Source organism: Neopelma chrysocephalum, unplaced genomic scaffold (genome assembly GCF_003984885.1).
Source record: "Neopelma chrysocephalum unplaced genomic scaffold, ASM398488v2 Primary Assembly neopelma1_77, whole genome shotgun sequence".
NCBI classification, from domain to species: Eukaryota; Metazoa; Chordata; class Aves; order Passeriformes; family Pipridae; genus Neopelma; species Neopelma chrysocephalum.
The window spans coordinates 1,331,302-1,342,005 of NW_020897738.1; the positions used below are offsets into that span (position 1 = coordinate 1,331,302).

At 61.5% G+C, this 10,704-nt stretch overlaps 1 protein-coding gene across 1 annotated transcript in view; it reads right to left on the minus strand.

The window, feature by feature from the left end:
• MYO18B (myosin XVIIIB) overlaps positions 1–9,271 on the minus strand; it is a 55,937-nt gene extending 46,666 nt beyond the window's left edge. Inside the window, exons 1-11 of the mRNA XM_027689712.1 lie at positions 8,987–9,271; positions 7,311–7,466; positions 5,674–6,693; positions 5,367–5,433; positions 5,035–5,147; positions 4,667–4,843; positions 3,892–4,090; positions 3,100–3,242; positions 2,095–2,195; positions 1,497–1,560; positions 47–191 (exon numbers count right to left, since the gene is read on the minus strand). Coding sequence (XP_027545513.1) covers positions 47–191; positions 1,497–1,560; positions 2,095–2,195; positions 3,100–3,242; positions 3,892–4,090; positions 4,667–4,843; positions 5,035–5,147; positions 5,367–5,433; positions 5,674–6,693; positions 7,311–7,466; positions 8,987–9,271 — 2,470 coding nt within the window. The remainder of the gene's footprint in view (positions 1–46; positions 192–1,496; positions 1,561–2,094; positions 2,196–3,099; positions 3,243–3,891; positions 4,091–4,666; positions 4,844–5,034; positions 5,148–5,366; positions 5,434–5,673; positions 6,694–7,310; positions 7,467–8,986) is intronic.
• Between the last annotated feature and the right edge of the window lie 1,433 nt (positions 9,272–10,704).

The window sequence follows — 10,704 nt, forward strand, 5'->3', positions numbered from 1 at the left end:
CCTCACCTTTGCAGGAGTCCCCTCACCTTCACAGCAGCCCCCTCACCTTTGCAGGCGCCGGCGGCTCCCAGGTGGTAGATGCCGGCCAGGACACGCCAGACGGCCGCCTGCTCCTCCGCGGTGATGCCCAGTGTGCCCATGGCAGCCCGTAGCTGGGCAAAGGCTGCCGAGGCTCTCTGCTTCTCCTCGGGCTGCAGGAGGGAAGACATGGGGGGAACATCACCACCTCTGCCAGAGCATCATGGCACGGGTGGTGCATGACAAAAGGGAGCGTGGAAACCATCGGGCCAGCAAGGAAAAGGCAATAAGGGACCCTGGTAACGTTTTGGCCAGATGGAGAAGTCCACAGCAGGTTCCTCGAGAGCCTGGTGTACATTGCCCTGTCATACGAGGACACATAATTCCCACTTCAGGAGTGTCTACAGAGCAGCAGCTGGAGATGTTTTATATCACAGAATCCCAAGCGGTTTGGGTTGGAAGGGACCTTAAAGCTCAACTCATCCCAACACCCTGCCATGGGCAGAGACATCTTCCACTAGACCAGGTTGCCCAGGGTTCCATCCAACCACATCCCCTCACTTCTCACCAAATACACCTGCCCACAGCTGTGCAGGTACCAGCCACCAGCAGGACCTGCCACCTCCCACCACAGATACTCCTCCCCAGCACTCCTGCGCTCCCTGGGCTGAGGCTGCTCTGTGCAGCCCTGGCACTGCAGGCTCCAGCAGGCAGCATCCCACCTTGGCCAGGATCAGCAGGAAAACCTTCCATTCTGGGATGGGGAACCCACAGGAATGGGGGGCTATGAAAGGAGAGTAAAACCCCATCTCTGAACCCAAATCTGCTACATCAGCAGTGTGTGAGGACCTCATTGTGCCCTCCTTGGAGCTGCTGCTCCAGCAACTGATTCCCTTGGCTGCTGGACCGGCACAGGAGCTCCCTAATGAAGATGGAATATTGGATTCATTGATAGATGATGTAACTGCAAATTGCTGCAACTCACCCGAGCGCTTTGGCTCGTGGACAATCTGCCAGGGCTCTGCAAAAGGCTCAGGCTAATGAGGGCTTGGAGCTGGGAATCAGCTGAGGAGCTTTAGGCCCTAAAAATCACATTCTGGGCTCCCCAAAGGATACACTTGCTCCCGGGAGCTGCTGCTGCAGGGGAACATCAGAGCAGTGGACCCCAGAGCAGCAGAACCTCTTCCCAGCCTGGCTGGGGCATTTCCAAAACCCAAGCACAGATCCCAGGTAGAGCAACTCCAGTCCCAACAGCTCCCCTGGGACTTTTGGAGGAGTGCTGAGGGCTGTTTGGGCAGACCATTCCTCACATCCCAACATTCATTTCCTCCCTCCATGCTTCCAGCACAGGGACATCATCACGAGTCATCCAGCACCCAAGGACCCCAAGATATCCTCTTACTTGGGGTGGCAAAGGGAGTGCACTGCAGCATCCCACTGCAGGTGGACACAGGGCTCCAGCATTTCTCTCTCCCTACCTTCGTGAAAGGCTTGATCCCAAAGGAATTGCTCTCAGCCAGCTGGTGCAGATGCAGCATCGTCCTGGGAGTAATTACAGAAAACGAGTCAAGCTCCCTCTTCACCTGCCCCCGTACCACCAATCCCCTGCCCTCACCCTGGGAGCAGCTCTGGCACCCACAGAGCCCCTTTACAGCACCATCTGAGGGACCTGGGTGGGACAGGTCACCACAGAACTGCTCCAGGCAGGGGGACGAGCTGGCACCTGACACACCAGGAGCCTTCACCCAGGGACACACAGCCTGGGGGGAACCAGAGCAAGAGGGAAAGGGATCCCTGTCTCACTTATCACCCCAATTTTGGCTTTAGTGAAGAGACAAAAAAGCACCAGAAAATGCCCCCGTTTCACCAAAAATCTCTAATATAAGTGTATACAACCCCTGCAGTGTCACTAACACAGTCACTTTCACAATCTCTAATCAGAGGGGTCTCAAAAGCCCCACTGGATGGGGAGAAGTTATGCATATACAGTGGGCAGCCTCTGGGCAGAGGGTACCCACCAGCTGGGCAGCCAGGGGTGAGAGGAGCCACCCGGTGCCGTGGGAGGCTCACACCCACCTCTCTGCCACATCCAGCCCCGCCAGCATCAAGGGGAACACGTTGAAGCTGCTCTCTCCATCAGGCTGCTGGGCAACACGGGCTCTCTCCAGCAGCAAGGTCTGGGGAGGGAACAGAGGGCACTGGAGATGGTAAGGTGCTACTGGGAGCTGTCAAGGAGGGGCTGGATTTCTCCTTGCAGGGCCAAGGCTGGATTTGGAGGCTGCTCTTCCCACCCAGGGCTGTGCAAGCAAATTGGGCGCCAGGCATCAAGGGGCAACATTTCAGTGCACGGGTGCAACACTCAAAAGTCTCACCACACCTCCAGAGGTCTGAGCAGTGTGATGGCCCTGGCAAAGATACTGCAGGGTCTGGATAAGTCATTGCCTGGGCTTGAAACAAGCCCAGATCAGCTCCAGCCTTGCCAAAAGTGTTCAGTGCCAGCACTGACCCCAGAACTGGGTGTGTGTCCCCCCCCCCGACTGTCCCATCCTCCCATGAACATCCCAGGATGGTAATAGTGGGCACATTCCCACTCCTGCACAAGGACAGCCCTGCCAGGCCATTGGCTCCCTGCCGGTGCCCAGGGCAGAGCAGGGGCAGCAATGGGAAGCTCTGGTGCTCCAGGCCTGTCCTCCCTCAGAGGAGGCCTGGGGGCATAGGCAGCTCTGATTAAAGAGCCTTTGATAAGAGCCCTGATGGTGATAAAAGCCCTCAGAGGTGTCAGCTCGAGGCGGCCGTGTGAGGTGCTGCTAATGAAACGCTGAATTATACATTTCCTCATAAACATTTCATCCCAGCACTGCTCCGAGCTCCCTGCCAGGGAGGGGAACGGGCTGACAGAGCTCCTGCTCAGGTGCCATTTAGGCACCCGTGGTCCAGGAGGAGCAGGGAGCGGAGCAGGGCGCAGAGCATCACTCCTTGCACCCAGCCTGGCTGGGAAGCACAGCACAGGAGTGGTTCATCACCACCCTGAGGACTACCAGTTTCACCCACAGCCCTCCCATCTCACCAGGTGACAGGTACCTGGAGATGAGCAGCAGTGATCTGGCCAGTGGCACTGAAATCCAGCGACAGGACCATGGAGAAGCGCGTGGAACTGCTGTTGTGGCCAGTGGTCACTGACCCAAAGGCTGCCAGGACTGTGAACATCGCCTGGATCTTCTCCACTGCAAAACCAGCACCAGAGCCCCGCTGAGTCCCGCTGCATCCCTGGAGGAGGCATCTCCTCCTGGTTCACCTCTGCCTGCTCCTCCCAGGGGTCTGTCTCAGCACTCAGGGAACTGGCTGGGCATGGGGTCAGCATCCCACACCAGGGGAGCAGGTGCTTGCTGACAGGAAGGGGATGTGCTATCCTGACCATACCTGCACCCTGCTCCAGGCCATTTGTCAACCCTTTGCAGGAGCACCGTGTACCCAGAGAGCTCCGAAATCCAACCCTGCCCTCTAAAGTCACTGAGTGCTGAGCAGCATTTCCTCTCGCGTCACCAGTAACCTGATCAGGTGGGAAAGTGCTGCCCCAAGCACGGGAATAATTCAAGTAATTCCCTCCTCATGCTGGTGTTTGTCAAAACAGCAAATCTGTTGGGTCTGCGATGGGGACAGTGGTGCTCACAGACACACCGGCGACAGTGGCACTTGCAGCCACACCGGCCACTCAGGAGTCACCCCAAGGAGCATGAATCAGGCCAGGAATGGGGCAAACCGAGGCCATTAGATGGAAACAGCATCACCTTTGTGTTTGTGTGCCCCCAGCCTGCATAGTCTCCATGTGTTGCCTCTGCCCAGCACCCAGCACTGTCTCTGTGGGGGCTGTACCTGAGACCCTGCCGTCCACGCTGCCTGCTGTGCCCACCAGGTACTCCAGGGCACTCTGGCAGCACCTGGTCCTCCCGGCCCCGCTGCGCCCCAGGGACACGATGGCCTGGTCCTGCCGCTGCATCAGCAGGTTCCTGTAGGCTCTGTGTGCCAGTGAGGATATGTGTGGGGGCAGGTTGTCCCGCTTCCCCCTGGGAGCCTGCGGGCAGGGAGAGAGTGGTAGAGCACAGCCCAAAACAGGTTTCTTGTAGACAAAAACCCGAAGACATTCACACTCAAGGTGATGGGTTTCTCCCCACGGTGAAGAACCCCCCAAGACTGTGTCCTCAGATCACTCCCTTCCCCAAGCATCTCTGGTCGTGAGTGTTCTCAGAGCCCCTCCAGACCCAAGCATCCCCGGCCCTCAGTATCTTCAGAGCATCCTCCCTCCCCGAGCATCCCTGGTCCTGAGTGTCCTCGGTGCATCCCTCAGACCACCCCTGGTCTTGAGTGTCTCCAGAGCATCCCTGCCCCGAGCATTCCTGGTCCTGAGTGATCTCAGGGCATCCCCAGCCCTGAGCATCCTCAAAGCATTCCCGCCCCGAGCGTTCCTGGTCCCGAGTGTCCCCAGAGCACCCCCGGTCCCGAGTGTCCCCAGAACCTCCCCGCGATGTGACGGTCCCACGGTGCCACCTGCCGGCAACCGCCGCGCCCGGCGCCCTCCGCCACTGTCCCCACGGGGGTCGGTGACGCTTCCCACGGGAGATCCCGCTGTCGCACGGCTCCCCCCGCTCACCTTCCCCGCGCCGCCGGCGGGCGCGGGGCCGGGCGCGATGGCCACCAGGCTGGGCCCCGCGTAGGTGCAGGGCAGGCGGGCACGGAACCGCTGCCGCAGCGTGTTCAGGACACTGCACTCGTTGAGGCTGATCAGCGCGGCCAGATCCTCGGCCTGATCCAGGCTGGGCGGGTTGGTCTGTGGGAGGAGAGCCAGAGACACCTCGAGCTCTGCTCTCATGGCACAGGCTGTGCCGGACCGTGCTGGCACCCCAACACCTGGGACCCAGCCAGCCTGGGGTGATGGCCTGAGAAGCATCATCATGCCCAGGCACTGCCCTGCACCAGGGCTCCTGTCCCTGCACCAGCTCAAAATGGGGAGGGGCTCACCCTCTGCACACTCTCCTCGTCCACCTCAGTGACGGTGCCGTCCTCGTCCCGGCGCACCCTCACCCTTCCCGCTGGCAGCTCGGGTGTCCCCACATCTGGCTTCAGCTGCGTGGCTGCAATGAGAGGCTAATGAGTCTCTCCAGCCTGGCACAGCTGAGACAGCCTGGGGCAGAGCCTGCTGTGGCATGGGGAAATGCCAAGGGGTCAAATCCAACCATGGCTCCACTGGGACACGGATGGGCACTGTACCAGCACAGCACCCAGTGCCCACCCTGCTCCCAACACATCTCATCTCCAGTGCTGGAGAGTGAGGGCAGAGCAAGGCAAGTTACCGAGTGTGAATCCGTCCTGCTGGATGAGCCAGACCTTCTCCGCTTCGTACCAAACGTCCCTCGGAGCCTGCAGGGAGGATAGAGGGGAATTGGGCAAGAGCAGGAGGAAAACTGAGCTGAACAATCTACCTTTGCCCCCTGGACAGCAACACTTCCAGCCAGACTCCCTGCCCCTCTGCTTCCTGCCAGTCCAGCCCCAGGTCTGCCTTCCCTCCAGCCCCCAGCTGAGATCATGGGAATGAGAAGAGCTGCATGAAACCAGAAAATTACATCAGTGCCCCAAAACCCTGGGTATCATCCACGTTACCTGGTCCTTGTCCGTGCTCTCGCCCGATGCCTCTTTACCCTGGTCCTCGATTGTGCTCTTGCTCATCTCTTTGCTGTTTCCCAGTGTTTCTTTAGCCTCGTCCTTGTCTGTGCTCTTTTCCATCCCTTTGCTCTCTCTCAGCATCTCTTTACCCTTTCTGAGCTCTTCCTTCACCTTCCCCACCTCCTTTCCCACGTCTTTGAACTTCTCTTGGATTCCTCCCGGCTCTCCCTTGAGCTCCTCTGACTTGTTTGTGGTTTTTTCAGGCTTTTTGAATTCCCTTGGCTCCTTCTTGCCACCTCCAACATCTTTCTTCATCTTCTCCAGCTCCTTCTTGGCTGGAAACAGCTCCCTCTGGGCTCTCACCTTGGCTGGGGGCTCCTCGTGCCTTGGGGATGTCCCCTTCTCCTTCTTGGTGCTCTTGGGGTCTGTCTCCTTGGATGAGTCCCCCTCCTTTGCTGGGACTTTGCTGCCACGCTGGGGGCTCTGGCTGGGGGCAGGGGCTGGAGCTGAGGGGCTGCCCCCTTGCTGGGTGTCCTTGGGGCTCTTCTCGGGGCACAACAGCTTTGCCACCTTGGGAATCTCCAGGCGAGGGGTCTCTGCTGGTTTGGGAGGGATCTTCGTTGGTTTGGAGGAAGCCTCTGCTGGTTTTGGGGATGTTGTCTCTGGTTTGCGAGGGGTCTCTGCTGGTTTTGGGGGTGTTTCTGCTGGTTTTGGGGACGTTTCTGCTGGTTTTGGGGATGCCACCACCGGTTTGCGGGGGATCTCTGCTGGTTTTGGGGGTGTCTCTGCTGGTTTGGGGGCAGCCACTGCCAGGCTGGGTGCAGGGGACGGAGTTTTTCTGGGGATGGTCCCCAGTGCAGCTTTTTCAGGGGGCAGCTCCTTGCACGGGGGGGCTGTGACCCCCTTGCCCCCCTGCCCCTCTACCTTCAGCCTGTTCCGCAGTGGCTCCTCACTGGCCCCCCCTCCTCTGGCAGCTGGGGCGTCCCCGGCTCGAGCCTCGCCGTTCTTCCCCACGGGCTGCCAAGCAAAGGAGAGGAGCTGAATCTGACAGGAAAAGGGCAAAGAATCCAACCCCAGCCCAGCCCTGGGAGCTGCAACCTCACGTGGTTTGACCGTGCCATGTACAGCCCGGCAGGATACGGAGCTCCAGCCCCGACCTGCTCTCTCTGGGCACAGCCAATGCCTGTGGGTGGCTTCTTGGACCTGGCTGCAAGGTGGCAATCAGTGGTGGCCTCCTCCTCCTCCTCCCCCTTGGCCACATCCTGACCCTCCACCCGCCATGTTCTGGGTCATGGCTTGGTGCTGTTCCTGGAAACGCCCCACGTGCTCCCCTTCCTGTACTCTTCACTGAACCCGAGAGCCTCATGCTCTGCTTAATTACTCACCTTCCAATTAAGCAAGTCAAGAATGGCAAGTTGCATTAAGGAACTCTCCAGCATTAATTGCTTGAGGCTGGGAGCTGGGCAGGGTTGCAGCTTGCTGCAGCCACCACACTGCAAGCCTGGGCCTCGCTGTCCAGCCCAGCTCATACAAAGGAACTTCTCTGAGCTGGGGACAGCTGGGGACACCCAGGGACACAGGGAGAGTGGCCCAGCAGGACACCCCGGTGCAGTGTGGGGTTCACCACCACTCACCTCCTCCTTCCCGCTCGCCTTGCTCTCCTTCCTCTGCCTCGCTGCCCTGGCCTCCTTCTCGGTCTCCCGCACGAGCTGTTTGATGAACCCCCCGGGGATGACCGACAGGAGCAGGGGGGGCGCAGATGGAGGTGGCCCCCGGTCCTCGTCCCGTATCTGTTCACAGGAGCGGAGGTGGGTTACGGGGTGGGCACGGGGACAGGGCACGGCACAGCCCCGTGGGCACGTTAGTGGCAGTGGAGTCAGGAATGGCACCCTGCTCTGCTCTGCCAGTGGCTGCAGGCATTGCCCAGGCTCCCAGTGAGGCCACAGGCCACCCATGGGCACCAGGCTGGTTCGGGTTGGCTGTGGCGAGCAGAAGCACTGAGTAGAAAAGCCCACGGAGAAGCACCTGGATTTCCACAGCCACCAAGGGCTGGTGCAGCAGGAGCCCACATGCGCTGCCATCTCTGCCCCAGCACGGCCACAGGAGGATCTGTCCTGGCTGCAGTGAGTCAAGAAGCAGCTCCAGCATCACCACGGCCACATGCAGCCCTGCAGGTCTGTCCCTCCATGCCAGGCCCCAGGCCAAAACCAGCCCCACTTCCCACAGCTTTCCCAGCCCCCGTCAGCAGCACCAGCACCAAACCCTGCGGCCTCAGCCAGGCTCAGACAGACAGGAATCTTTGTGCATCCAATAGCAGCAAAATCACCCAAACCAAACCAATCAGGCTGTGAATGAGTCTGGAGCCAGCAGGGTTGGACACAGCAGGAGCAAAGTGTGCAGGGAGCTGTGGGGATGCAACCCCAGAGGCTGCTGCAGTGCAACCACCCCCAGGACTGAGCCCCCGGGAAGGCACGAGCACCCAGCCCTGAAACACCACGGGTGCCACCCCAGACTGAGACTTTCCTTCTGCTCCCAGAGCGCGAGGCGCGAGGAGATGGCCATGGTGGCAGCGAGGCTGGATGGTGCTGTGGGGAGAGACGTGGTGACACGCCAGGCAGAGAGAGAGGAGAGTTAGTCAGGGGCTGCTGCTGCCCCAGGGCTGTGTCACAAGCTATGCCGGGCCGGCAGCACAGTGACCTTGCTGGGGGTTGCCCAACCAGAGCTCACAGCATCCACTGGAGCGTGGCAGCTCGGGCACAAGGGGATGGGTGGTGCGGCAGTGCTGGAGAGGGCACTGCCACCAGCAGCCACCTCCAGCCCCGGCGAGGGCCAGGCAGCCTGGGGAGGTGACAGCACAGAGGGTTGGTGGTGGGACCCCCCGGCTCAGGCTGGGCGGCCGCGGGAGCCCGGCCGTGCCCCACCGCGGGCTGACCCCGGCTTCACCTGTCGGGATCATTCACGCCCCGAGAGCGCCGGGGCTCGCCCGGCCCTGCCGGCGGCCGCATCTCCTTGTACAGTAAAAAGAGCAGGAGCTCCGGAGCGGCCAGGAGCCGGCTCAGGAATGTCGCTTGCGTTCCCGGGCGGCAGCCCCCAGGGCCACGTGCCCTCCGCGACCGGCGCTGCCCCCCACCCTGTCCCCCTCACCCGGGGCTCTTTGGCCCCGGGGAGAACCGGCCCCGAGCGGCGCCGGCAGAGCCCGGGAGGTGCCTGTGGCCGGGCACCGTCACCTCCCCGGAGCGGACCCTCCGTCCTGCCCTGTACGTGGGGAAACCGAGCACGGAGGGGACCAAGCACAGAGCATGGCACCAACAAAGGCCGGGACCACCATCACCACCACGCTGCTGTCCCCACCCAGGTGCAGGATGTGGCCCCAGTTGGGCCGCGGCCGTTTGGGTCTGGTCCCCGTTTGGGACTCGCTCCCGCTGCCATCCCGGTAGGTGCCAAGAGCCGAGGCCACTGAGGGATCCCTGGCCACCTCCTGCACAGGGCAGGGAGCACCGTCCCCGTCCCCAACCCCTCTCCCATCGCAGCCTCTCCCCGGCACAGCCTCGTGCCTGGAAGCCGCCCCCGAAGCCGGGGCTGCCGCTATCGCCATCCATTCCCAACTAAAAATAACCCTCCCGGCCGAGGGGCCCACGGCCCCGCGCACCCAGAGAGCCCGTCCGGACCCCGAACCCCACCCCCAGGTCCCCCCCAGAGCCCCCGTACCTGGCGGGGGCTGCGGGCGCGGGGGGTGTCGGCCCTCGCCGGCACCGGGCTCCGCGAGAGAGCGACAGCGGCGTGCGGGGAGCGGCGGAGGGTCAGCGCACGCCTCCCCCGCCCCCGCCGCGGTGGCAGCTGAGGTGACACATGTCACTGCTAAAAATACCCGCGGCGGTGGCACCGGGGCCGCGACTGGGGAGAGGCAGTGGCACGGCGGGGCTCCCCTGTTCCTTGGCCTCTGCACCGGCTGGGACACACGTGTGGCACCCGTGCCTTCCCTGGCACACGTGTCACCCGTGTCCTCCCTGACACGCTGTTTGTGCCTTCCTTGGTGCACACTTTTGCAACCCACAGTAGTGGGAGAACCTCTGTGGCTTGGCATGAGCCCACTCAGGGCGCTCTGCTGCTGCAGGAGTGGACCCCAGGGTGATCCCCAAGATCATGGCTCAGAGCTCCAGCATGGGGCTCCCCAAAGCACCCCAGTTCTCCCCGCCAGTCCCAGCCCTGAGATGGGGCTGAGCTGGAGAGGGACCTGAGAGCAGAGCTCAAAATAGCCCCTGGCACTAACACCAGCATGGTCAGCACCCAAACAAGGCAGGTGGGAGGGGGTCAGCAGAGTGGACATGTGGTGACCACACAGGACAGAGTGTGACCCCCAGTCAGGGTGCAGGGCCCTGGCTCAGGCCAAGTCCAGCTGCAGAAGTGTAACTCCCCCTCAGCCGCTCGACATCTGACCTGAAAAGGTCCACAGACATGCCCAGGGCATCAGCTGGAAAAGCTCTGTTAATGAGAAAGGAAATGGGATTGTCAGTCTGGAGTCATCTGGAAGGAAACTAAGGGTTGCTCCAAGCATCTCACCAGCCCCAATTACACCCAGAACAGCATGAGGACACATGGGTTTGAATGGTCTGTCATATGGTCACATGGCAGTGCAGCCACGGAGCAGCCTGTCCGCTCCTGGGGGTCCCTCTGGCACTGGTGGAAAGCCACCATTGGTCACCCATCACACACGCCCCAGTCCCTGCCAGAGATCCCTGACACGGGGCTGAGGATCACCCCAGGGCCCTCCTGGCAGAGCAAGCACCATCCCACCATCAGGACACAACCAGTATGTCCCTAGGAAGGGGGAAAATGAGGATAAACACTGTGTGCAGGAATGGGGGTGAGCAAAGGGACTTACCTGTGTGCGGGGCAGCCGGGGTGATGGGGCACAGGGGTCGGTCTGTGAGCAGCTGCCCAGTCTGGCACAGCCCAGCACATCCCGGCACAGCCCGTTCCAGTCCTGTGGGAAGGGGCAGGTGACACTGAAAGAACCAGGCACCAGCA